This window comes from Amblyomma maculatum, chromosome 9 (genome assembly GCF_055883805.1).
Source record: "Amblyomma maculatum isolate TAMU_Amacu chromosome 9, ASM5588380v1, whole genome shotgun sequence".
Lineage (NCBI taxonomy): Eukaryota > Metazoa > Arthropoda > Arachnida > Ixodida > Ixodidae > Amblyomma > Amblyomma maculatum.
Genome location: NC_139352.1, coordinates 43,993,887 through 44,021,721, shown reverse-complemented (window position 1 = coordinate 44,021,721; position 27,835 = coordinate 43,993,887). Strand labels below are relative to the sequence as shown.

Here is a 27,835-nt window from a genome sequence, read left to right as displayed (position 1 = left end):
GCGCTTCCCCTGTAAAGCGTGCTCTGTCATTATAATTGTGAGCATGTGGCAAAACAAACAGCAACTTGTGCTGTTCGTTGGTAATTGCCTAATGTCGATTTTCGGAAGGCATCCAATGCCTGAGTGTTCATTTACTTACCCGTTTTAAGACAGCTGTATAGATGTTATTTAAGACCGGAATTGCGTAGTAGGGCACGATTATGTGAAACGGTTTCTTTTGTTTAAAGGCTTAATTCGAAGCAGAAGCCAGCTCGCAGCCCTAATGTTGTTGCTGTTGCTTTTATGAAAACTTTCATTTAAGCCATTTATAAAGGCTAACGCATGCTGACGCATGCGTCAGTAATAATGCTATTATTCCGTTCCGTCCTCATTTGTATAGTCAGTTAATTAAAGATCCACATTGCTTTCAAATTTAGTAATCTGGCGAGTAGCGCCTCCCCTGTAAAGCGTGCTCTGTCATTATAATTATCAGTATGTAGTAAAACAAAGTTCAACGTACGCTGTTCGTTGTTAATTGTCTAATGTCGATGTTCGGAAAGCACCCAAAGCCTGATTGTTTATTTGCTTAGCCGTTTTAAGACAGCTGTATAGATGCTATTTATGTGAACCGTTATGTGAATGTCACTGTGAATGGGACTGTCGCCGTTGTCCCTGCGTTCGAGGGAAAAGTAAACGATGTACAGCTTGGTAATTTCGCCGGACTGCTATCTTCTTGAAGTGCTCTTACGTGCCGTTGTTTAGGTAAGCTTTGGATGTGAAACAACAGGTTACTGAAATGAAGAGCAACGCAGAAAGAGTGAAGAGTTCAAATCGAAAAATTCACTCAGAGGTAACAGACATAAGAGAATCAATTGCCTTCATGAACGAGGCGTTTGAAGAGTTCAAATAACGATGTGAAGAACTTTCACAGAGAGCTAACAGATGTGAAGGCGCAAGCGCACCTAGTTTCATCAAAACATGTACAGCTAAATGAAGATCTTGCAAATCATAAAGCTCAAGCAGTACAGCCGGAACACGAATATTGAAATCAAAGGCCTCCCGGTTGTTCCTAACGAAGACCTAGGAGAAACTGTGCAAAAGGTAGCTACATGCCTCGGAACGGCGGTTTCAGAAGACGACATTGATATAGCCCATGGGGTGCCGTCCAAAGACAACACAAAACTAAACGTGGTCGTGAAGTTCTTATCTCGCTCTGTTCGTGGCAGGGTACTTTCTGTCGCAAGAAAAGCGCACCTGAATGTCAGTCTTCTAGGGTTTCAAGGTGATGACACGCTCTATGTAAACGAGCTCCTCTTTGTCGAAAATAAGGTATTGCTAAGTAAACCTCGTAAGCTGAGGAAAGAGACGAACCGGGGGTTTGTTTGCACTTTTCAGGGCACGATTTTGGCGAGAAGGACTGAAACGTTAATTGTCTTTCAAGTGACGTGTGAGGGGGATCTAAGTAAAATTGTGTAAATGTTAATCGCATCTTCGTGTAGATTTCCCATCTTCATCTACTACTCTTTTAGTGACGTTAGCAAATTGAGAAAAAGGTTCTCTATATTTCACTGTGGTAGTCGCAGTGTCCGAAAAAACATGGATGCCCTATTAACTCACCTCTCTCGACATACAATTGCTTTCGATGTAATTGCATTAAGAGAAACTTGTCTTAAAAATAGTGAATCGGTGTCTATCCCAGAATATAAGCTATCTTCACTCCCAAGAAGCTCACGCACACGTGGAGGTGGCGTTGCATTATTTCTAAAAGAAAACATTAACTACAAGGTTCTGTCCTCTGCGTCTGTTATCGATGCAGCCACTGAGGCACTGTTCATTAAGCTTGGATTCGGTCTTATTATTGGTGTTGGTTAAAGCCCCTCAAACTCGGCAGTAGAATAATATCTAGCACGGTTCGAATCAATCCTTGCTACAATATCTCAAGAAAATCATGGCCGAATTGTAGTCGTTGAAGATTTCAATAACGATTTATTAAATGATACACACCAAAGCTATAGTTTTCTATTGCAGTCATTCAACCTTCGCTACTGTATAACACAGTCTAATAGAGTTACAGGCACAACTAGCTCATTTTTTTTACTATGCTGTGAAGTTCGGTGAACTTTCGCGCCATTCGGTTTTCCGTTCAGAGCGTACGAACCTAGGTAGATACTTTGAGGTGTGCCCCTGTTCTCGGTCACGGCGACTCCCAATTTGGTGGAACCGCGGACGCACGATGGAGGCGCGATGGCAGCTATATGACGGCACCTGCCGCCGCAGAGCGCTCGTACCCTTATTGCAGTGTTCAGTGTTGAATGTCATATCGGGGACCAGTGGACGTTTTCCTTTGCATGTATTCTCGTATTGCTGCGTGCGCGTCTCGCTCTGCGCATGGGGTAGCAGCTGTGCGATTGCTGACAAGCGCGTTGAGGCGCAATGGATCATCGAGCCACAAGTGCTCAGAGGAAGCGCTTGCTCAAGTGGGAGTTTCCACGTAGCGTTGGACCCCTCACTGAGAGCTTTCTGTTTGTTTTTTTTTTGATAAAGAACTTCAGCTGTTGTTCACGCAACGTACGTTGGCCCCGCATGCACGTGTGCGAAAAGAAAACAAGGGAAAGATCCCCAGGAGGTCGAAATTACTCCATAGCCCTTCACTACGGCTCCCCTTTCTCTCTTTCCACTTTCACTCCCACCTTCCTCCCTTCCCTTACGGCGCGGTTCAGGTGTCCACAGAGCAAGTGTGACAGCTACTGCGCCTTTCCCTTCCTATGAACCAACCAACCAACCAAGGCAGAGCTCCGGAATGTCGTGACGTCAGTGCCCTTCCTATGTTTGCTTGGGACCTCTCCTTTCCCAAGTATTTGTTTAGTTAATATCATTTCCGCAGTCTTTGATTGGTGAGAAAGGTTGTCTTATTGCTTATTGGTTGCCGCCCATTTTTCGCTATTGTCTGTGAACGCTTTCTAGCAAGTCATACCTTAACGGCAGAGCTCCCTCAATTTTGACAGTTTGTGCTAAATATTTAAAGGCTGTGATTTTCAAATATTTCAAAGATTCGATCGTTTAAAAATATTAAATGTCCTTAATCGCTGTTGTAGTGACGCAATAGTGATGCATTTCAGTGCTCTCGGAATTTTTCGAGTGGTGCTCTTTGGCGCCCATTCGAGCATTTTCGCCGTAACTCTTAACTAGCAACGTAATTGTCGGTGTCGCCGCAGTCCCTCGTAACTACCTCCGGAGCAAAAAGAATGGTACCACTGGATAGAGCGTCAAGGAAAGGTGTGCAAATGACAAAATGGTCGACGTAATCAGGTAATCAATTAGAACCAATAACAATAATAATTGGTTCACAGAAAAGGAAAGACGCAGTCACCGCAACACACCTGTTAAAAAAACTTATTTGTAGGAAGGGAAAGGCGCGGTAACTGTCTAACTAGTTTTCTGTGGACCCCTCAACCGCGCCGTAAGGGAAGAGAGGAAGGTGGGAGTGAAAGTGGAAAGAGAGAAAGAGGAGCCGTAGTGAAGGGCTACGGAGTAATTTCCACCACCTAGGGATCTTTAACGTGCGCTGACATCGCACAGCACACGGACGTCTCTTCGTTTCGCCCCCATCGCAACGCAGCCGCCGAGGTCGGGTTCGAGCCCGGGTACTCCGGCACTGTAGTCGGGCGTCTTACCACTGCACCACCCCGGCGGGGCTTATATCACATGGCGATTTGTAACGTGCACTGACATCGAGGGATGAGGGATGGAGGTTGGCTGGGCCTGGCCCTGATGGGGCTAAGACACCGCCGCCTGCTTTGGGAGTTGGCCTGCCACCGAATGTTTATTTGTTGTAGGCCGTCATTGCACCCGCCACCGCTTTGGCGGTGGATGACGGCTGTTATGGCCTCCTAGCGTCTTTCTCCACTCTTCTTTGTTTTTCTTCTCTATTTTCTCTTCTGTCCGCACGAGGCAGCGGAGGTGGCTCAGCTACACAGCCTTCTTCCTAGAGCCGGTTTGTCCCTCCGGGTAGTGCAGTGGTAAGACGCCCGACTACTCTGCCGGAGTACCCGGGTTCGAACCCGACCTCGGCGGCTGCGTTTCGATGTAGGCGAAACGAAGAGGCGTCCGTGTGCTGTGCGATGTCAGCGTGAAGCAGAATTCGCCCGTTTTGCGACCGCCAGACGCGGTTGTTGAACCCAGCGCCGGGGACGCCGTCTCGAAAGTTCCGTCCCCCAACCCCCACTGTCTGGCTCCCGACTCCGGGAAAGCGGTGTTTCTCGGAATGCGAGCGTCTGCGAGGGCAGCCGGCGGCTCGGGCCGAGACGTTTCGGCCGGGGGGTTTATGTTTTACCGCAGACGCTGATTCGTCCGTCCGGGGCCCCGGGCTGTCTGCAGACGGCAGCGGGGGAGGGGGACGCTGCGGGCGTACGGTGCAATGCGTCTGGCCAGACTTCAGTCGGGACTGAGACTCTGAAAGTGGTGGTGGTGTGCTCGCTAACCGCGCGTGTGTGTGGCGCGTCATCCAGGGAGCGTCTGCTCGTCGCAAGGTGTCCGGCCCAGCGAGGAATGTCTCAGGCGAGCCGACGACGACAGCACGACGCTCACCTCGGATCGGACCCTACCACCCCGAACAGCTAAGCACTCGCTACACTGTCATCTGGTGAACTCTTTCTTTAATTCTTCCCTTCCAAATTGTTCTGTGTTGTATATTCTTTCATCTGTATATTTGGATGCTGTTATTCTGTTCTGTTTATTCTGTGACACCTGCTTTTTTGGATTAGGATTTAACAGCTTTAAATGTGCTGATTTTTGTTTAGAAATTAAATCCTTTTCCTTTCATTTCCGACTCCTGTGTCGTGCCTCCGGTCGGTCGCTGATCAGGCGTGGACCTATCGCCTGTTAGCCACCTGGTCCTGCATTAAATCTAACACACGGGTAGAGGTGTTTGTCCCTCTTCCCACCAGAACTGGCAATACTGAGAGTGCGGGGAGACATTGGCAGCGGCCTTTCGTCCCTCTCCTCCCATATCGTGACACAGCGCACAGTAAAAATCCCCAGGTGGTCGAAATGTCTCCGTAGCCCTCCAATACGGCTTCTCTTTCTCTCTTTCCACTTTAACTGCAACCTTCCTCTCTTCCCCTGTGGACCGGTTCAGGTGTCTATAGAAACAAGTGACGGATACTGCGCCTTCCCTTCCTATGAACCAATTGTTATTGTTCTTCCTACAGCCATAACAACAGCACTGACATTGCACAGCCCATGGAGGCCTCTTTGTTTCACCTCCATCGAAGCTTAATTACAGGCAGTTAAATGGTTTACAGGCAACGAAAGGCTTAGTGCCTGTCACTCGCAGAAGAGGAACTTGTTCGTGTGGAATATGTGCGAAGAATAAAAAGTTCTTTGTAATTGTGCATACATGTCTTGCTTGAATTCTTAGCCTCAATCTATCGAAAAGCGGAAACAGTTGATGAGCTGCGCTCAATTTTCGCTTTAGAAAGTAACGTAACAGTCGGCTATTTTTTTCTTTCGTTTTTTAGAGCGCAGCTCTTTGGCGCCCGTTCCTGGGTTTCGCGGTGGCGTCGGCGTTGTCCCTCGTAACCAGCTCCACTTTCACTCCCACCTTCCTTCCTTCCCTTACGGCGCGGTTGCTGTGTCCACAGAAAACGAGTGAGACAGATACTGCGCCTTTCCTTTCATGTGAACCAATTATGAAAGGCACGCTTCACAGCTCAAGTGGACTTTCACTCTCACCTTCCTTCCTCTCCTTACGGCGCGATTCAGGTGTCCACAGAAACAAGTGTGACAGATACTGCGCCTTTCCATTCATGTGAACCAACTTTGAAAGGCACGCTTCAGAGCTCAAGTGGACTTTCACTCTCACCTTCCTTCCTCCCCTTCCGGCGCGATTCAGGTGTCCACAGAAACAAGTGACCAACACTTGGCCTTTACATTCGTGTGAAACAATTATGAAAGGCACGCTTCACAGCTCAAGTGGAAGACGCGACCACAAATGGTGCACACTGCAAAGCTAATTCATGAATAATGCGAGCGCCCACACCGAACTGCAGGGTAACATGTGCAGTAACCGAGAATTCACACACTCACAGAGAAAAGCATCATATTTTGATGTAGCTTGCTTATATACACCTAGTTCACCACGGTATCAAAATATGTCTCGAATGGCATCGTTCCAGCATTAAGCTCTTTGGCGCCTGTTCCTGGGTTTCGCGTCGTCGTCGCCATTGTCCCTCGTAACCAGTTGTCTGTAATTGTGCATATATGTCTTGCTCGAATTAGTTGCCTAAATCTATAGAAAAGCTGAAACAGCTGACGAGCTGCGCTCAAATTTCGCATTAGAAAGTACCGTAATCGTCGTCATTTTTTTTAAATAACAACGTATACCCAGGTAGTGTGCCTACGTAACGTGACACCGCCCTGCTGGCACGCCATGAGTGTGGCACAATTTGAACAAAATGGCGAATAGTCGAGAATAGTGCCCCAGGAGTCACACAAGCGGTTTAATTTCCCCACATATATTAAAAGAATGATTCTAAAAACTGCACGTAGAATATCTTCTCATTCCCGTGTTTTAGATACTAAAAACTCCATGAAAAAAATGCAGCCTTGTCACCAGTCTTCAGTCAATCACTTCTTGGCCCGACGCACAGGTTTCGCTCGATTCTTAGCTTTCATTTTGTTGTCAGGGTCCAAAAGGTCGCCAGTCGACCCACTGGCATTGGCTGGATGTTGCGTAGACGACATATCGGTAGGATTTTCAGTTCCGGAGTAGTCGGAGGGTCCAGTGGTGGCTGTTTTCTTAGGTCCTGCAAGCTTTTTACGGGCAACTTTCTTGCCAGGCCTCCTTTTAGCTTCAGCGATGCGAATTGTGTTCAAACTTTGAGCACCTTCGCCGGCCGTGGCCTCCTTTTCATTGGCAGAAATTTTGCCCTTCGTGCTCGGCGCGGTGTCGCTACGGTGAGTGGTTTCGATGCGCGACTCATGACCCTCCTCCGCCTGCAGTTCAGGAGAGTCGTTACTTTCACACTGCGCCGGCGTGACTCTCCGCGCCGTCTGGCTCACTGCGTCGTCACTCAAATCGTCCCCATCGCTTTGGTCTGCGGCAGAACCTGCACTTCCAAAGCTTCTACTTTTGCCAGAATGTTCCACGTCGATGAACATAACTTTCTTTGCAACAGGCACGTCCTCTTTTTCCCCTGCCTTCGTTTTTTCCCCACTTTCCTTTCCTCGCTTTGTTGCTGCACCTCTTCTCCTTTGAGCTTTTGAAACAGGGACGGTGGTGCTCTTCACGACTTTGGTGGCCGCCGAAGCCGACCTCAAGGCCTTTTTTAAAACCGTGGTGCTGTCTCTAGTGGTCGTATCTGCGGCGGCAGCCTTCTTAGCACCAGCACGATGCTTTTTCTGTACTTCAGGAGGCTTGTTCGCTATGGTTTTGTTGGCCCGCGCAGTGGCACCTACGGCGTCATCATTCTTTGTCTTTTCCAGGGAGGTCTTCGAGGATGGATTTGAAGATTCTTTCGATGCACTTGGAGTCTGAGCCTTCCGTGGAGGCTTCCCTTTTGCTGCAAGCTTGACTCGACCGCTCAAGCCCCGCGCAGTCTCTGTTGCTTTCGTACGGAGCAGAATATTGTTTTCAATGGCCGTTTGAAATGCCTTCTGGAATGTGAACCTGAAGCGCTGACTATCTAATTGAGGGTACTTTCCTGCGGCGAGGCAAACCAAGAGCACGTTTTCAAAGATATGACAGTACATGCGCTGCAAAGAAGCAAGTACGGTGTAACCCCCAGTATGTACGCCCTTCCTTACTGTACCAAATCGTTTCTTCAAAATATGCATTTAGCCCGCTTCTTAATAACAAGGCGAATTCGATGCGGTAAACTTGCCCTCAAACTGAAACTGTACAGTACGTGCGACTATTCACTGGTGGCTGACACCTTTGCAGCACTGCCGTCGAAATACGAGCTAGGAGATTAAATGTCAAGGTTGCATAATTATACCTGGTTTCCCAGCTAACTGTAAGAAGGCTTTTAAATAATACGGTGAGACCGTGCCCAGTGAAGCCACTTCAGAGGCTCTTCAGACTCACCTAGGCTAATCTGCTGTATTTTTCGTTCACCAAGGTTAATTATCAAAAATATTTAGCTATTACTATACTTCTGTCTTAAGGACAAAAGCGTAAACGCGATAGTTGTAGGCCGCATGGAAAAAAAAGAAAAAAAACTGAGTAAAACAGTATGGTTACGGAAGTGCATGCGTGTAGCAGATTAAAGGTTAAAAAATAAAAAAAATCAATACAGCAAGAACTGTACATATCAGCCGCTGCCGTGACAGCCGTCCTAAATTCGTGCTCCTTGCAGTTTACGTATTTTTATGCCAGTTTGTATACGACTGAGAGGCAAATCTACTTTTCATAGAAAGTTCAATAAGTTCATTCGAATTTTGGTCGTACTGCGATCATTTTAAATTTGATAATGGTTTCAATTTATTTCGTTATTTCTTTCCCGACCGGGATTTTGCTTTGAATTTGCATGTGATCGCTTACGTCTATATTAATTGTGCCTATTTTTAATAAAACATTCAGCTAGTAGTCCAGCACCTGTGCGGCCCCCTATCTGTATTCGCTGTTAGCACCTTTCTGTTCGCAGTGCTTATTTTCCACGATAGTTAACAATCTAGCCAACAAAGAATATCAACTGCTTTTAAAGCAAAATTAAAAAAAAAAAAAACCTACCCTCCCTAAATACGCCTCTTGCGGACGAATACATGCTATGGCTTAATAAGCGAATTGAAGCAGAAGTCGCATGACAGCCGTACATGACCTAATCATCCTCAATATTAGTGTTTATGGGAAAAAGCCCTATGTATGCCCATCTTGAAAAAAATACGGGAGAAAATAGTAATTTGAAATTCAGCTTACCAAGGATGTAGTTTCGAATATACATTGGAGTAACGCCCTTGCGGATACCTGCAAGAGAAAACAGCAAAAATATGAACGATTAGAACCAACACGCTAACATCTGCAGCTACGTTCTTTGCCGGAGCAATGAGAATTGACAAAGGTGATAAAAATGCTGACTTTTCAGGAACGGCTAACGAAGCGCCAACATTTCACGAAACCAAATTGTACATTCCAAGAAGGCAGAATTTTTTCGACAGTTTAGGAGTGCAAATTCGTGTTGATGTTGCGTGAAAATTACGCACCAACCACCAGCTGAAGAAATTCAAGACACTCCTGCTGTAACTAAAACCATAGTCTAAACAGCCGGCGTCCAATGTTCGCCTATAAGGTATACTGTATTGTACTTGACAACCCTATATAACACACCACTAGGCGCAAACTTATAGGCCACCACTGTACTCGTAGTAAATAGGATGTGCACTCACTGCACTTGCTAACAGCATCCTCGATTATGTTGACCATCTTGGGCAGCCTCTTGGGCGGCCTGTTGGTCGGCGCCGTCTCCTGGTCGGCAGGAGGTAGAGCCTCTCCAGACAAATCGCTCTCCATATTTGGGATAGACGCTTTCCTCGAAGCCTGCGGCAGTGTTGCCAGAGTGGCTGTGCTTATTTCTCGTCGACACAAGACACAAATAAGAACAAACACTCACGAACAAAAGGCATCAACAGAATAGGTTGTCACACCAGAAATACCACGCCGCAGTTCACAAAACCTTTCAGCCCGCCCGCATGCAACCGGTTGGCGCAGAAATTTCTAATAATGCGAGGAAAAAAATATTGACAGAAACAGAACGTTGCCCCTACACTACACCAACGATTATTCGCTATTTAATTTACTGCCTCTGTAATAATTTGTCGGCTGTAAGTATAAAAAATAGCTAAAGGTTTATGCAAAAACTGACACAATCACTAACTTGTCCGTAACTGTCCGTGGCACTGAGCTTTGCGAAACACGCACCCGGCACTGCAGACAAAAATTATGAAGAACAATAAAAATCCGGCTGTAAAAAAGGGCATCCCACAATAGCGCAGGCTATCGTCCGATGTACTCCATATAAAACACAACATTACCCAAGACGTATTAACGTGCCTGTGGGGTCTAGAAGCAATGTTGCTGAATCGACATGGAAGAGCACTGGAAGGTAAATAAATAAATAAATTTTATTTCTGCCTCAAAGATATATGGACACAGGAGCTGTAGAAAAAGCTGTAAAAATACAGCTTGACAAAGCCGCAGCCCCCATTTTACAGGCAACTGCAGAAGACAAACAACGACTCAACTTCTGGTGTCGTATAAACGAAACAAAAGAACTAAAATGTAATGCTATACATCGCAAGAGCACTTCAAGCGTACTGAGTAAACGCAGGAATAAAAATATTGTTATTACATATCACACTCTCATACATAAAATATAAGATACAGAAGCAAAGACTTATTTTGGCACAACTGAGGATGAAAATTGTTCGGAGCTACTTTCTGATTTGATTTGAGGTTGATTTTTATTCCGCCCTTCCACCTAATGCGAAATCAGATAAGGCAGATCCTTTCGCTTTTGATATTATGTGCCCTGATTACGTCGCACCATGTCCGGCTTTATTACTTATTGACCTCCTGCTCACGTGCCCGTGGTATCTAATTGGTATGGACTGCATCCTTCAACAAATGGCGCCACAACTTGACCTCATCTCTGCAGCGCCCACCATACGAAAGGTGGCATGCGGCATTGCACGTCGAGTTAGACAACGGCAGTTCTTAAGCACGCGCCTCAGGGGGCAGGTTTCAGTAAAGATTGTTAACTACCAGCACGGGCTGCAAGCTAAGAGGTCTGCGTCTTTGGTTTCTGAGCGCGTGAGAATAGCACAGAAGCCAGTGTCTCGCACTCGTAGCATCCCCTGCATAGCCACAAAAGATCAGTATGCGACTTGAGGCAGTAAGCTGGTAGTCTGTTTGAAGGACATCTCGTCCGTCACCAGGCAGCCACCATACTATGCGTATTAGAGCATTATTAAAATCTGACAACGCTTTTAATATAAATTTTAGGCATTTCCCCATCTTAAATTATAGTAGGTGGCTATGCGTAGAGGTATCCTAGTAAATGCCGATACCAATTCTGCAATTCGTGCACCAACAAATCTTTTCAATGCCAGGTGGCTCCGGAATGACTCGGGTCCCGTTTTTCGAAGACGTTTGTGCAGAGATGAGGCTTTATGCGCAAGAACACATAAGTGCACATTTGCTTCCTCCCACCAACGAACGTTTTGTTTTCTAGCATTAAGAACTATTCTCACAGAAGAAGAGCCTTTATATTATTGTTTTCTTCACAAAGTGTAAGTTACGGTATCCGTGAAAACTATTTCTAGGTTACCTGAGCGCTTAAGTTGTCAATACCAGACATGATTTCAAACAGTTACGTTAGGCTTCTCGTAAAGTATGCCAGCATTTAGAGCCTGTTGCCTACGTACAGAGTGTTGAGCTGTAATTCACCGTCTTTTAGTAGTCATTTAGTAGTCAATCAGTCATTAGTGTTTTCACGTGCCTTGATAGAAGTTTCGTCATGCGAGAAAACGTTATCTTGTCTGTACTGTGTCAACTGTTGTGGTCATTTTACGCGATAACGTTTACAGCTTGCTCAGTCTAAAAGACGTCGCTATCGCCCAGCGCAGAATTGAGAAAAACGTGTCCGCAGGAATAAGCAATAAAAACAAATTTATTACCATTAAGTGCTAGCCCAGGCATTTTGCATCAGAACCGGGTGCCAAATCTGTAAAAGGATCCCTTAGTGAAAGCATTGTGATGCTTAAAAGAAAATAAAGTGTGTTTTAGATAAATTGGGAGGTTACAGTAATATTTAAAAATATTAATTTAATCAAGAAAATTATGAAATATTTATATATATTGGAATGAAAAGACAATGCCAAAGGCACTGTCCCATGTATTTTTGAGGTGAAGTTTGAGCGCCCCCATTTATTATATTGGAAACGGGCACATGGGAAATGTGGGGGAAGTATTCTACAGGCTCCGTTAGATGAGGTGCCTCTTATACATGCCGGCAGTGCCTATAAAAAGGCCTTTGAGGATTTCCCCCTAGGAGATGAGACTTAGCTGGGGGCTGTCAGCTGCTGGCGTCATAGTGGCTAATTGCACCCAAAAAGTGTGTTGGTACATCTCATCATTATCAGCCGGACTCTATTCACTGCAAGGCAAAGGGCTCCCCATATTCCTCCAATAACCCGTTCCTGTACTAGATGCATCCACTTGACCCCTGCGAACTTCTTAACCTCATCCACCCACCTGTCTGCCGCCCCCTGCTATGCTTTCCTTTCCTTCGAGTGAGATTGTTGCAATAAGCGACCATCGGCCATCTCCTCCTCGTGCTACATGCCCTGCCTACGCCCATTTCTTCATTTCCGCTACAATGTCACTAACTTGAGTTATTTCTCTGACCCACTGTGCAAGCTTCCTATCCCTTAGCTTTACACCTGCCTTTTAATACTATAGCCGTATACGTTGTCCTCAGCTTGTAGAACCCTTTTCGTTACCCTCAACGCTCTAGCACCATACGTGAGTAGAGGTAAGATACCTCTACCTATATTTAGGTGGTACTTCTACTTCAGTCATATTTGCATCCAGCCATGAACACTAAAGAAAAATTATTTATGCAGCATTATATTAATGGAAGCTATGAAACTTCATTTTTGTCTACAGAATTTTTAAAAGCACTGAATCCTTCTAAAATAGCCAAAAAAGAACATTTAGTTAAATATTGTACTTTATTCGCTCCTTTGGCATCTCTCCCTATGAGAACATGGTTTTACAGCTTTACGCTCTGAATGCCGCCTCTCATTTTCTTTTCCACTGTTGATACGCAGGGCACCGGGGGAAACCTACAGCACGACGTCTGGTTGTAGCGTCCTTATTGTCTGGCATTCTCTGAAGTCATCTCATTTGAAAGGCACACTTCACACCTTACTGTGGCCGCAAGGAATTCATGAAGTTTCTCAGGTCTTGCGAATTTCCGTCGATTGCAGAGCGAGCCACAATAGCGTGCAAAGACGCATGCCGTGACAGCGCGGAGTGTGCACTCTGGAATATCCAGTTTAATAGTTCGAAATGCCAACCCAAAAATGACGGGAGAGTAAGCGTAAATAAACAAAGCCGATCGTGGAGTAAACGTAAATGGTACAAAATAGGTCCGCTGCATGGTACGCATTCTATGTGAAGCGTCAACATTTCAGAGGTATTGTGTGCCCTCACAGCCACTTAAAGGTATCTGTGGTTGCCATACCTCGCCTTCTGCTTGTCAATAAAAACTTTTGGACAGTTCTTCGGCACTTCAGTCAGGGCCAGTTCCTGAAACGCGCCTGCTGTATTTGCACTGCTGTACACAGCAATACAGCATCGCAGACGATGATTTTGATGCACTACGAAAGCTAAAGAGTGTCAGCAGGAATTAAATATGCAGCTGGTTGCTGGCAGCGATGAAAACAGCCGGAAACATGGTGTAGAGACGCGATGATGTGGAGACACAAACAACACGCTCTACAGCTACGGCAACCCGCTGTAGGCATGGATGGGAGGATGGATAGATGGATGGATGGATGGACGGACGGACAAACGGACGGACCCTGATCTAGCTTCAAAACGTAGGGCACTGCCTCTTGAGTTATCAAAGAAATCTTCCTTACATGGGCATGGGGATAAGTGGTGGCGCCACGGAGAGCAGCGGCGGTCGAGAAAACTAGGAAAAAATGGCTACTGATGCGGCGCCGATGAACAGGTCGTGAAGTAATAAAGCCCGTCGTGTGTCGCACAAACACGAACGAATCGGTGCTCTGCAATATCCGCTGCGAGTAGCACCTTCTAGCGCCATGTCCGTCCCGTTTTGCTTACAACGCTGAAGCAGACACTGCCGTATCGGCATAACGCAGCTCAGGAGTCTAGTAAATGTGTCATTATTGTACAAGTGTCTTTAGCCACCTCTGAACAGGTCAGACAAAGGTATGATTACACAAACAGTATTATTTTGTTAAGGGTGCAACTCTGCGTCTGGTTCGAGGAATTCATTTTGCTTATGTGTTTATTGCGTGTGCGTTTGTTGACTTTGAATCCGTTGGAAGCTTTTTACGGTTAATGCCATCGTCTTGGGAGGAGCAGGTGCACTTGGACTGCTGAATGTTGATATATGATAGCAAGAAAGGCATACCATACCTCTGGCATCTCAGGGGCACAAAAAATGGCTCATGTTCGCCGTTTTGAGCACGTAGGTTGTGCAGAATGTGAGCAAGATAAGCATATGACCGTCTCGACCGCCCAGATGATACTCCTCTGCCGCCCATCTGGGGGCGCGAACTTCGAAAGAAATCCCCCAAGAACTACTTTCAACCAGGGACGAATTAAAACAGCACACCCTCATTCCAACCAGATGTCGCACTCAGACACCAACAGGCGTTCTCGACGGACACGGAGCACATCGCTACTGTGGTCTTGGCGCGTGCAAACGTCACTGCAATGACTGCTTTAATACATCTATGGCCCTTATTTTCCGCGAAGTCCGAAAAAAATTCAATAATAAATAAAATTTAGAACCAGTTTCTTCTTTTAAATATTTAGGGGTTATATTTGATTGCCATTTACACTGGAAAGAACAAATTAACAACGTATGCAAAAAATTAGCCTTTGGGTGCCACACGCTCATTAAGGCGAGATACTATTTTCCTTACGATATACTACGTTCCCTCTACTTCTCGTTTTTCTATTCACATATCAGTTACTGCTGTGAATCTTGGGGTCTAACATATAAAACATATTTGTCGCCTTTACATCGTCTTCAAAAGCGGGCATTGAATGCAATAACAACTAGTAATTTTGATCAATCCAGCAGCAACATTTTTGATGCCAACAATATACTATCGTACCTAACCTTGCGTAACTACAAAGTTGCGCTTGTGATCAACAATATAATTAGCACTAACTCCCCCCTTCCATTAAGCCTATTTGTCCAGCCTTCGCGTAATACTAGGCAGGCATCTAACTGTAATTTTAACCTTCCCAAATGTAGAAATGTGTATGGTGAACGACTGATGGAGTTCAATGGTGTTAAAATATGGAATGAATTGCCGATCGAGGTAAAAGCCGCCGGAAATTTTAAATTGACATGTAAACTATATTACCAGTCTAATCAAATTCTGTGTGTGTTGTTGTGTTGTGTTGGGTTTAGTGGCGCATAAGCAACTTAGGCTATCATGCGCCAATTTCATGGTTAAGGGTGTTGTATTTATGTAATTTAATCTTACATTCTGTTTAGGACGTTTGCTTCTATTAAAAACCTGAAAACACAGGGCAAATCAACAAGCGCATTTTCACCTAAAAGCAAAGCTGGATGAAGAGGAATGTGTTGTTTGTAAAACTGTGTAAAATGTTTTTTCCTCAGTTGTTCAAGTTGTCTGCATGAGATTAAAATGTGGATGACTGTTAGCTCGTGTCCGCATGAATCACACAGGGGCTTATCCTGTTTAGTTAAAATGAAACTATGTGTTAAATGTGTGTGTCCTATGCGAAGACGGCATAGAGCCACTTCTTTGGAACGTTCAAGATGGGTGCTCGATTTCCACTCTTCTATTACAGGCTTTATGAGGTGTAGCTTGTTATTTGTTTCAGTGTTCCAAGTGGACTGCCATTTTTGTATCAGTCTACTCTGTACCAATTTCATGCAGTCTTGAGATGGTATCTGCACTTGTTTTATTTTCTTGTCTCGAGCTTTGGCAGCGCACATATCTGCTTTTTCATTACCTCGGATTCCTACATGACTGGGTACCCAGCAAATTTTTATGCTTCGTCCTTCATCTGTAAGTGTTGCTATGCTGTGTATGATGTTTCCAAGTATTGGTATAACTGCATTTCTTGTGTGAAGGGCTGTGACTACACTTAGGGAATCTGTGTAAATAATACTTCTCCTGAGGTTTCCTTTCATTATTTTCTCTATGGCAACAGAGACAGCATAGCATTCAGCAGTAAAGATGGACGCGCACTGTGGAAGTCTCATTATTTCCTCCCATTCGCCTTGAACAACTGCGCTTCCGACATAATGATCTGTTTTCGAGCCATCCGTGTAAAAGTCTGTGAAGTTACTGTATTTTTCTTTCAGCTGAAGGAATTCTTGTATGAAGTGCTCTTGTGGGGTTATTGTTTTTTGGAACTGTGTAAGAGAGAGGTCGCAAACTTCAGGGACCAGGTACCAAGGAGGCAGAGGGTTAGGTCTTTTGGCAATGCTAGGTAAACAATCCGGTAGCTCAACCTCTTGACACATTTGCTCAAATCTTAGGAGCAGTGGTCTCACTGCATTGGGTTTGTTGGTGAATAGTGTTCTAGAAGGGCATTTAGTTACTAGAGAATAGCAGATATGCTTTGGCAGAGATCTGATTTTAAATATATAGGCACATGTAAGTGAAGTTCTTCTGATTTCAAGAGGAGGTTCATTTGTTTCCCCAAGCAGACTGGATATAGGAGAAGTTCGGTATGCTCCACATGAGAGTCGAAGTCCTGTGTTATGTACCGGGTCTAGTTTTTTTAAATATGATGGTCTAGCTGACCCATACACTATGCAGCCATAGTCTAAGGTGGAGCGTACGACAGATCTGTAAATGTGTTTAAGGCATGTCCTGTCAGCGCCCCAGTGTTTACGGGAAAGAACTTTTAGTATGTTTAGAGATTTGGAAGCCTTTTTCTTCAGGACATTTATATGAGGAAGAAAGGTGAGTTTTTTGTCAAAAGTTACGCCTAGAAATTTGTGTTCGTTTTTCACCGGTAATTTCGTTTTGTTCAGGTGTAGTGTAGGATCTGTTTGTAAGCCTCGTTTGAGAGAGAATAGGAGAGCCACTGTTTTTTGAGGAGAAAACTGAAATCCGTTTGTGTCTGCCCATGCTGCTAGTTTATTTATGGTCAACTGCACCTGTCTCTCACATGTAGATACGTTAGAGGATGTGTATGCAATCTGTAGATCGTCAACATAAGCTGAATACATTACGGATTTCGGGATAACTGTGCTTATGGAATTCATTTTTACTATAAAGAGAGTTGTGCTTAAGACGCATCCCTGTGGTACGCCATTCTCCTGTACAAAGTTCTTTGAAAAAGTTGAGCCCAAACGCACACGGAATGAGCGATTTGACAAGAAGTCCTTTAGACAGTTTAACATCCTACCACGTATGCCTAAATATGCTAGGTCACGGAGGATGCCAAACCTCCATGTAGTATCATACGCCTTTTCCATATCAAAGAAGACGGCAAGGCAGTGCTGTTTGTGAATAAATGCTTCACGAACAGTGTTTTCAAGGCGGACTAGATGGTCCGTGGTAGAACATGCTGTTTTGAACCCACATTGGTGTATGTCTAGAAGTTCTTGGGAATGAAGGACAAAGGCTAATCTGGTATTAAGAACACTTTCAAAAGACTTTGCTAGGCAACTTGTGAGAGCTATGGGTCTATAACTGCTGGGGGCCGTTGGTGGCTTTCCTGGTTTCAGGAAAGGCACAATAATAGCTTTTTTCCAGGCCTCAGGAATACTCCCGGATACCCATACTTTGTTGAAAAATTTCAGAAGTGCTTCTAATGCAGGTGTAGAAAGATGTGCTAGCATCTGATAGTGAATTTGATCTGGGCCAGGTGCAGTCTTCTTGCCGGCAGATAGAACAGTGTTTATTTCTTGTAGTGTTATTAACTTGTTATATGTTTCATTCGTACTTCCACTTGTTGGCAGTTTTTGTTTTTCGGCCTTGTTTTTGTATGTTATAAAAGATTTTGGGTAGTGTAGTGAGCTTGAAATTGCAGAAAAATGATCGCCTAGAATATCTGCCTGTTCCTGTAAGTTTGTTTGGGTGCCAGGAGATGTTAGAAAGGGGACTGTGTACGGGGAGAAGTTGCCATCCAGTTTGTGAACAAGCTCCCACATTTTTTTTTTATGTGATTGAGCTATTTATTGATGATATGTATTTTTGCCAAGAAGCCTTCTCAGCGTTTCGGCGGATGTACCGTGCCCTAGCTTTCGCCTGTTTGAATTTTACGAGGTTTTCGTTTGTAGGGTACCTGCGAAAGGTTCCCCAAGCTTTGTTTTGTTTCTTCTTTGCATCTCTGCACTCCTGAGAATACCAGACTTTGCGATTTTTCAGTACCACTCCTGAAGACTGTGGTATAGCTACAAGTGCTGCGTCAATGATGCAGGCCGTAAATTTTTCATTTATCTCGTCAACACTGAGTTTTTCGGAAAAGACCTTTTCCAGGCTGGCTTCAGACTGGAATAGAGCCCAGTTCGCAAGGTGCAGCTTCCACCGCTTGGGTTTGTTTAGAGTGATGGAGGGTGAGGGTGTTAGGCTGATAATGACAGGCAAATGATCACTTCCTAGAGGATTGTCAAAGACGTCCCATTTAAAATCAGTAAAAATTGATGGGGAGCTAAATGATAAATCTAAAATGCTCATTTTCCCCGTGCTTGGGGAGCAGTATGTATGCTTTCCTGTATTTAGCAGGCAGACATCATTGTATAATATAAAATCCTCTAATATACGACCTCTAGTGTCTGTCTGATCGCTTCTCCAAAAAGTGGAGTGCGCATTAAAATCTCCAACAACCAGATATGGTTCTGGCAGTTGTTCTAAAAGCTCTTCCAGATCATGAAGGGTTACAGTTAGGTGCGGTTGGAGATACAGTGAGCATATAGTTATTGTTTTATAATGAATGATAGAGACAGCAACAGCTTCGAACTTGGTTTTGAGGCTAATTTCACGTGTTGCTACTCCATTCTGCACTACAATAGCGACACCTCCAGATAACCTATTTGCTTCTTTTCGGTCGCAGCGAAAAACGTTGTGTCCTTTTAAAATGTTTTGGTGTGGTCCTAAGTTAGTTTCCTGTAGGCAAAGGGCTACAGGAGAAAATGAATGTAAAATGTCTTTTATATCGTTGTAGTTGTTTATGAGACCTCGGCAGTTCCAGTGTATGAGGAACGCCATTTTTTTTTTTTTTTGAATGTACCTGAATTTAGGTTTCAGGTTTTTCTGGTCCTGTTATACGAGGTTTTTCTCTCCGTTTTCTTTCTAGAGAGTTATGCCGCCGCTGCAGCGTGGACGAGGAAGGGGTTGTGTCCATTGCCTCAGGGGCTTTGGACGTTTGGGGAGAGTTAGGAGTGTTGGTTGCAGGCTTCCCTTCTGGGGGAGAAGCCTTTTGGGCTGTTGGCTCTGGGGCCAGTGTGCCCTGTTTCTGCGATGGCAGGGCAGCTTTCGCTGCTTCTGCCTGGGGCAAGGATGGCCCTGCCTGAGGCTTACCCTCGGCGGAGACCAAATCCTGTTGTGGTGTGCTGCCCCCATGCTCCACCACATTGGAATAGTTCGGTTTGGCTGTGAACAAAAAAGTGCCCTGTTTAACAAGATATCGCTGTCGTGCCTCTTTAAACGTTATGTTTTCCTTGACTTTTATGGTAATGATGTCCTTCTCCTTCTTCCAAGAAGGACATGACCGTGAGTACGCGGCGTGTTCACCTGCACAGTTTGCGCAGTGTGGCGCAGCTTCACACTCGTCAGATTTGTGTTCATTTGAGGCACATTTTGCACATGTTTGTCGGCCACGGCAGCTCTGGGAGCCATGACCGAATCTTTGGCAGTTGAAACAACGTCTAGGGTTTGGAATGTAGGGCCGGATGTCTACTTTGATGTAACCGACTTCAATGGATTCAGGGAGTTTGCTGGAGTTGAAAGTCAGAACTATGTGCTTTGTTGGTATTTCTTGGTTGTTCTTCCGGATTTTGATCCTGTGTACACCGATCACATTTTGCTCAGAAAGACCTTCAAGAAGTTCTTCTTCGGTGAGTGACAGGAAGTCATTCTCTGATATCACGCCTTGGACTGTGTTCAAGGATCTGTGAGCACTGACCGTTATTGGGATATCCCCAAATGTTGTAAGTTGCTGAAGGTTGCTGTACTGGAGTTTGCTTTGCAGCTCAAGCAGGAGATCCCCGCTAGCCAGTTTACTAACTTTGTATCCTGGGCCTAGTATGGTTGTGAGAGACCTAGATACTGCAAAGGGGGATATTAGCCGAGCTTGTTTGGCAGGGCTTTCACTGTGGATCACATGATATTTAGGGAAAGTGTCATGCTTTGCTGAAAAGAACTGGGCTGATACATCGGTCCGCCTTTTCTTGGAAAGGCGATCAGTTTGTTTGGAGGAAGAAGCCATAAATAATGTATGATGTTCGGCCGCGGCGCCAGCCACCCACCATGGAGCCCAACGAGGGGACGGGGCAGGAATTGGCAGGCAAGTCCTGTCCACGTCAGCTGTACACCGTAACTATAACCTAATATGGCGTAACTCAGGGTAGTCAGCCACACAAGGTTAACCCTCGCCACCTGGAAGTAAGGAAAAACCGGAAGAGAGTAGAGGACAGGAGAGTTGTAGGGTAGAAGATAGGAACGTGAAAGATGAAGGGGAGGATAGGAAAAGGCGACTGCCGATTTCCCCCGGGTGGGTCAGCCCGAAGGTGCCGTCTGTGGGAAGCGTGGGCCAAAGTGGTGTGTTGCCTCCGCCGAGGGGCCTTAAAGGTCCAAACACTCGGCATCGGCTCAACCACCAGGATCCCCTTTTCCCCAGACACGGCGATGCCACGCACGGCTAAGCGTGGGTGCTCGGGGTCCGTGGTGTCGCACAGTACACGCAAACATCTGCTTTAGCAGATGCCCCCTGCGGGGCTAATCAAATTCTGCCTGAATTTCTTTCTTAGTGAAATTCCCATAGGTAGCCTAGTTTTTGAAACATGCTTTACACTTGTATTTGTTGTTGCGCACATGCAATAGCGTGTGCGCAATAATTTTTGTGAGTGTATCGTGTACTTCGCTTGCACTTTATTGTACTTTGTAACCATATTCTTTCTAATTTTCCTTCTCTTCATTGTAGTACTATTATGCTTATCGAATTTATTTGGTGCTCATAATTATGTGGGTATTTTATTTTACTTGCAGTTTGCTGTATTATTGCCTATGTACGCAACTGTAGCAGTAATGTTGCGTTAATATCATTATTGTTCCTTTCAATCATTGATCCTCTATGGCTGAACCTGAGAGTAATATTTGTATTTGGACCGGCCACTAGCCTACTGAGTTATCGGTCCAAACAGTGTTTGTACATTTTATTTGGTTTTGTCAATAAAGTTCCTTGGAAAAAAAAAATTATTGTTAATCTGCACTCGGGAGAGCAAGAAAGAAGAGAAAGAAAACACTAAAAAGAAGGGCGTACAGCCACGTGCGAGGTTGAACCGAAATTTGAAAACACATTCGCCACGCGAGGGTCAGCCAAATGCTAGGTAAATGTACAAGCCAACTTTCTAGGAAGCCTGTACTGACTTCACCAAACGTAACATTGGTTCTCTGCGATCCGTGTCAAATTCTGCTGCACGTCGAAAAGAAACATAAGGCTCTGCAGCTCCTGGTAAGCTTAGTATACCTATAAGACTGCATTTTTATTGAATGCAGCAACGTTTTGCTTTTTTGAAAAGCCAGTACTTCTCTCCGCAAAAAAAAAAAAAAAAGTTGGAACGTCAGCTTGGGAAAACCGTATAACCATACGGCTAGTAACTGGAGAGAGAAAATTGCGTGATTCGGGTTTAATGTCTCAAATCTCACAATGGGGGATATTATTAAAGACGTAACGGAGAACGCTGGAATAACTTTGACCACCTGAAATATAATTAACATGCACCAGCGCCGCAAGCTGCACAACAAACCCCGTAACCATTGGCTCCACAGCCAAACGACATAGCTACTATAGACATTCCGTCAAAAACCCCTGGACGAACGTTACAGCAGTTATGCGTTCGTGTAAATAGCGCTGAAAATCGAGTATTCGAGCCATGGACACCGGTACATGGCCACGAAGCCAAGAGCTCAAGAAAGTGCTAGACAGGATTGGCACGAAATAAGTAGGTGCTGTGTATCCTACTACTACCTCAAAAGCCTGACGCTGCAGGGAAGGATACGAATGAAAAAAAAAAAGCCTTGTTTAAATTACACGAGGGGAGATGGAAATCTATTTTATTCGACCATCATCCTCTGAGCCTGTACAGTCTAGCTCAATTTGAAGGTTATCGCGCAAGCGTCGACAGAGAACCTGAACAGCGCCTTTGCCCAGAATCCTCTGGCATGGCGAAGGAATTATCAGGCTTGTTTTCCTCCCTTTTTGCTCTTCCTTATGTAGCCGCCCATCATTTCTAGGCAAGTAGCTTATAATTTTTCTTTTCGCTTTCGCGAACAGGCAGTAATCGTATTGCGGTTGACGTATTGGCACTATTTTTGTTATCGTCGACGAAGATAAAAAATAACAAAGTCCGCAATTTATCGCAAGGAGTGGAAAGCTTAGCATATAAAGGGTGGTGAGTGTCGCGGATGTGATGGTTTTGATATACGACAGCGAAAGAGAGAGAGAAGAATGTGAAATCGAGATTGTTCCTGTTCCTAAACCGACTGTTAGGCTTTTTGAACGCTAGGCCGGTCGACGCTCCCGCGATAACTTCCAATTAGCGCTATAGACTGTACAGCTTCAGATAAGGGCACATAAGAAAAGCAACTGATTTGCAGGACATAAAACAAGCTGCAGGAAGAACTGCGCGATGAGTAACTGAACAATGTCGTCATCTGATGAAAATTCCCAAAAACACAACAGTCCCGCGAGGCCTAAACTTGAGTGGATTAGGTGAAAAGCTACTTCACAGCCATTTTTCAGACCCTCACCGAGCGACAGTCAGCAGCGAGCGTTATTCATGGTCACGAAAAAACAATGCAGAGCGAAAGAACAGACTGTGACAAACATGTTCACATGATGTTTGCGTCTTTCTTCTCCAGCAGCCCCTGTGGAGACAGTCGTTCAAGCAACAAAATGGACGCACGATGTGCGGTAGCCGCCGCAGGCACCTGCAGCATGCTGATGCCACAATGCTTCTCTTAAACGACGGGCACTAGGCGGCACTCCGCGTTGAAAAGCAAGCCTAGGTCGGTGGTTACAGTAAGGCGAAAAGCTGGTTTATGGGGTTTATGCTCGGCCGGGATCGAAATTAAATCACATAGCTCAGTAGTCGAACACCCTAACCGCTGAGACACCGTGAAAGACCAGTAAGGTGAAAAGAAACCCACTCTTACCGGGAGACGCAACGACCCCACAAAACAGCTCCGAAGGGTCACTTGCCAAGCGTAAAGCCTCCCCTTCAATGTCCAGGTTCACGTAGACTCAGACAAGTCCATTCATGCCTGAAAACGAGCCTTGGCTGAGCTGCAGGGCAAACCCTCCTGCATCGGCCACCTGCGCAGCAGATTTTCAAGCACCGATAGAGGTCGCTAAAACAAGTTGAATTATATTACAAAAGTGAAAAGTTTTTCTTAAACACAAAATGTAAACTACATTCATTTGTACGCTTAGGTATTATATTTACTTTCTAGTTCTTTCCTATCATCTTATTTTCGAGTTTTAATAGTGTGGCATCACCGTTCGCAGGGTCCCTTTGCGCCCTTTATGATCTATTATGATCACCGAGTTGATGTTGCTGACAATAGGTTTCGACACGCATGCTATTTCTAGTGACGCGACCTCATACATCGACCCTGAGGCCGCGTGAACATCTGAAGACGCGTGTGCTAATGCGTCTCGCCCTCTTGCTGGGGTGTGATCCAGAGTGGCGCTCTCGTAGTGGCTTACGCAAGTGTACAACTGACATGACGTATGCCTTTTTGCCTGACACAGAGTGAACAGCGCGGGCTTCCCGCTTGTTGTCGCTTTTTATTGTTTGTTTTTAACCTTTTGCGAACCTGAAAAATAGAGGATACGCTTTTTTGCTCCACAAAAAAGATAGCTGCGACCTGACTCGGGCATAGCCTATCCGTTGCTTTGGAAAAGGGGCCAGCATCCTATTGCGATGAATGAGCAAGGTGCGACATAAAATTTCAGTTATAAGGAACATATTTCAGTCATGCATTATCAGGGATGACGTTGGTTCAGTTCTGCAGATAGTCTTGCACAGCTTTGATAGACAAAGACGTGTTCCAACCCGCCGCGCTAGCGCAGTGGTTATGGTGCTCGAGTGCTGTACAATAGCCTCCTATTGGAGCTGTCTGTGGCTGTACCCACGGATGCGGGATGAAATCCGGCAACTAAAGACTGTTTTTGATGTAGGCCAAAAGCAAGGCGCCCGCGTGCCGTGTGGTACCAGTGCACGCAAAGAACACTACTAAATCAAATATTATGGAGCCCCCCGCTATAGTTTCTCCATAGCCTCAGTCACTCTGGAACATCAAAACCCATAAACAAAGACACGTTTCGACTGGCATGACGATCTTCTTCGCCACCTAATTTGCTTGCCTTTCTTGAATCGATTAGCTGCTTATTTGTGGCAGTGTCAAGTTCCGACAAAAGCCCCACACAGGGTGAGGTGACCCCTCCGCTTGTTGCATAACGCACGCACTGTAGCAAACATGGACGCCAGCGAGTAAAGAACTTCCTAAGCAGCGATGAGTGTGGAATGCGCTGCTTTGGGAGCAGCGCTCTCACGGCGTGACGTGGCAGCGCTCGCGGCTTCACTTCACTTCACTTTAATACTTTAATACAGTGGTTATCAAGGCTGTGTGCCTGGAACGTGCTGTATCTGCTGCAGTAATCAGTTTCCTCATTTACCACGCATTAGGCCTTCCTGTGGAACCAACGTCAACATTGCATTAATCCAGCATACAAAGCGACCGACGTTTTGTCACTGGCTGGCTCTTCTGGGCACCAGCCCTGTCGTGCTTATCGCTAGACAATGACACATCCCGTTACAAGCCGAGGTAGATCCCACAGCAGCGAAACTTGCATCGCACCTCATGGCGACTGACGACTGAGCGATGCACTAGTTTCCTGGCACTGCCACGCCGTCCTTGGATCTGTTATAGGTACTAGTGCAAACAACAAACAAAAATTATGACGTCGTAGTGACGTATGCTTGGCGCCAATTCTGAAACCTTTTTCCTGTAGACTAATGGCAAGGGAAACGGCGAAGAAGACGGAACGGTGATCGCCCTAGTCGGCAAAAAAATTAACCCCGTAGCTGTTGAGGCAATTATATCGACAGGAAGTTCTACTGGCAAGTTAATCCAGCTAGATGTTGAACAGGGTCATTTCTAGCAGGCTTGTCCAAACATCGGTCCGTCTCCGTCGTCACTGGCCTTGTCTTTCAGCGGGAGTAATGTAATGCATGCTGGGTTATTCCACTTATTGCACCCACCTTCATTGTTAAAGCTGTAGGGAGCTGAATTACATGTACGGGCTGATTAATGACAAAAGGCGTAGCAGTTCTTGCACACTATAAAAACGCATAGGCAGAATGGGGTGTCGTAGAAGCAACAGCAGTTTGATGTCAGCTCTTGGACGTGGTCAAAGAGCAATATGGTAAAGTAAGAAGTGCAGAAGGCATTAAAATAAGATGGAATATACAGATCCAATAACAACGCTAAGTAAAATGTTGCAGCAGCAGTACGGTCAGGCTTCAAGATGCAAAAGACGCATAAAGTATACATACTATAACACACATCTTTTTTTCCCGTGTATAGTCATTTACAAGATGAAATGCAATATTACATTACAAAGGTTTGGCATCAGGAAACGAATGAAGTGGTTTCGCACTGTCGCGGCGAATATGTAGGATGCTACATAACAATTGATAAAATCATTCATAAAAAAGTTAATAATTCATAGCCATGACGAAACTTTTCCACAGCTATCTATTCTCGGGGCATACAAGTTAAACAGGGCACACAGCCCGCATGGAAACCAATTTGATGGAGGCTCCCCAACAATTATTGACAGCACTCTTTGCAAGTGCACTATTACATTAGCGCTTATAGATTTGCGTGGAATATTTTGTCTATCAATAGCAGTTAGATTGCACGCATCATGTCAACGAAGTGTTCCCATCAACCTGATATTACGCAACCTACATTATACATGCTACAAACCAACGCATCATAAACCACAGCCATATAATATTCGACATCTGAATACCTCTCCCCCCCCCCCTCCCCCCCCATCTTCCTGCGAGGCTCCAGTTGCCGAAGCGCCGGCTCGAACTGAGGGGATGAAAGGGGGGCGGGGCTGGTTACGAGGCCGACGCAGACGACGGCGCGAAACCCAGGAACGGGCGCCAAAGCGCTGCGCTCTAAAAAATAAGAGGCTGTTCTCGTGACGTTTTAATGCCTCTGACCATGAACATATTTGATGTATACAAACCGGCAGCAGAAGTCGCGCGTGCGCGCGATCGGCTTCAAAGGACCGAGATGTTCATTGAAGTAAATAGGGGAGGGTCCCTCAGATTCAGGGAAATACAGGGATGCGCTGGCACTGTCCCTGCTGTAAGATGTACACATTCCGTCAATTTTGCGTTGTGTAAAATCCGTGCCATTGCTTTTTGCGGCTTAAGATTGTGTTACGAGAAAAAATGCCCCAAGTGGTTGCTGAGGCCGTTCTGGGAAGCCACTCTGGTGAACATGAACCCGAAGCGTTCGAGCTTGGTCGTTCTAAAGACACCATTTAAGTCTGGACTTAGCTCGGACTTTATCGTGCAAGCCGGCCCTGGTTTCTGCTATTATGGACTTCGTCATGGCGTTTCACACACACGGGCGATGTTTTCCTTTTCTATATTCGAATTTGTTTTCTACACCAATACTTAGCACCAGAAAACAGAAGCGCAATGAAGTGCACTTGCGTGTAGAGCAATTGCTTGATGTTGGAGAGTAAAGTCTTGACCTTTTTTTTTTTTTTTGACGTCTCTATATTCGGCCCTCTTTCTATCGTCCGGCCTTTTTCCCACTTTTGTAAAGAAGCTGCGTTTTCTGAGAACCCATTAGCGACCTCCCATGTTCGATCAGAGAAGGGGAAGTGAATGGAGAGTGTCTCGGGGTAAACGCTGGCCTCTTGTCAAGGGGAACGCCTGCCACAGACTAAATCTGGCTTTTTAATTCTGAGTTCATGAATTGCGGCAGACAGCGACCGAAAGTGTTTTGTTGTCTTCGTTTCAACGTTGGTTTCCGATGAGCTGCTTGTTGCTGTAAAATGGACGAGAAACGTGGGATTTACTGACCTCTGGCATGTTCGAAAAACTGGAGCTCGGTGCAGGACAGCTGGCCACATAGTGGCCAATCATGTGGCGCATTCGCGGCAACTAGAATCACTCCTGAGTAGGGTGCCAAATTCTCTCGGATCCCAGGTGTCCCGAAGCTAGATCGTCGGGCATGACGCGTGAAACAGAAAGACGCAGGCTTTCAAGCCCTACCATCAGCAACCGACGACCCGGTGTCTATAAACTTTCTTGAATACCAAGCCATCGCGTAGAAAAAAGTGGCTGTTCGAGGCTGGGTCCTGAGTAGCTTTCAAAAACTACTCCAGATGCTGGTCGTTGTGCTGCTCTCTTCGGAAGACGCGAGTCTAAAAAAATCTTTGAGATAAAGCAGCGATGTATTGATCGAAGTTGTAGGCGTCACAGTCCGTCGTGGCAAGTGGCAACCGGGAGAGACACTCCGCACCTGCGAGCCGTTGGCCACACTTCTATGAAATTGTTTAGTCGCGCACTCCTGCAAACGAAGTTCCAAGCAGTCCAGGCGATCAGACGGATCACGCAGATTGAGTAACCAGCATAGAGAATGGGGATCGGTTACTACTAGAGAAATGCCGTACGTACAGGTAGCAGCGAAACCACCGCATGGTGAAAACACTCCTGCTGGGTGAGGGTGTAGTTGCACTCAGTCTTGCTTAGAGTCCGATTTGCATAAGCAATCACATGGTTGCGGTGGTCATAACACTGTACGAGGAGAGCACCGATGTCTATACTACTTGCGTCAGTATACA

General features: G+C 45.5%; 1 protein-coding gene across 2 annotated transcripts in view; it reads right to left on the bottom strand.

Moving 5' to 3' along the window:
• LOC146178965 (uncharacterized) overlaps positions 1-23,265 on the bottom strand; it is a 45,146-nt gene extending 21,881 nt beyond the window's left edge. Inside the window, exons 1-4 of one of the 2 annotated variants that reach the window (XM_084578672.1) lie at positions 23,110-23,265; positions 9,364-9,514; positions 8,897-8,944; positions 6,424-7,682 (exon numbers count right to left, since the gene is read on the bottom strand). In XM_084578672.1, the coding sequence (XP_084434798.1) occupies positions 6,607-7,682; positions 8,897-8,944; positions 9,364-9,487 (1,248 nt within the window). In that variant the 5' untranslated portion in view covers positions 9,488-9,514; positions 23,110-23,265 and the 3' untranslated portion in view covers positions 6,424-6,606. Of the gene's footprint in view, positions 1-6,423; positions 7,683-8,896; positions 8,945-9,363; positions 9,515-23,109 lie in introns of those variants that run through there. The other variant, XM_084578673.1, reaches the window with a different exon arrangement.
• Positions 23,266-27,835: the final 4,570 nt, after the last annotated feature.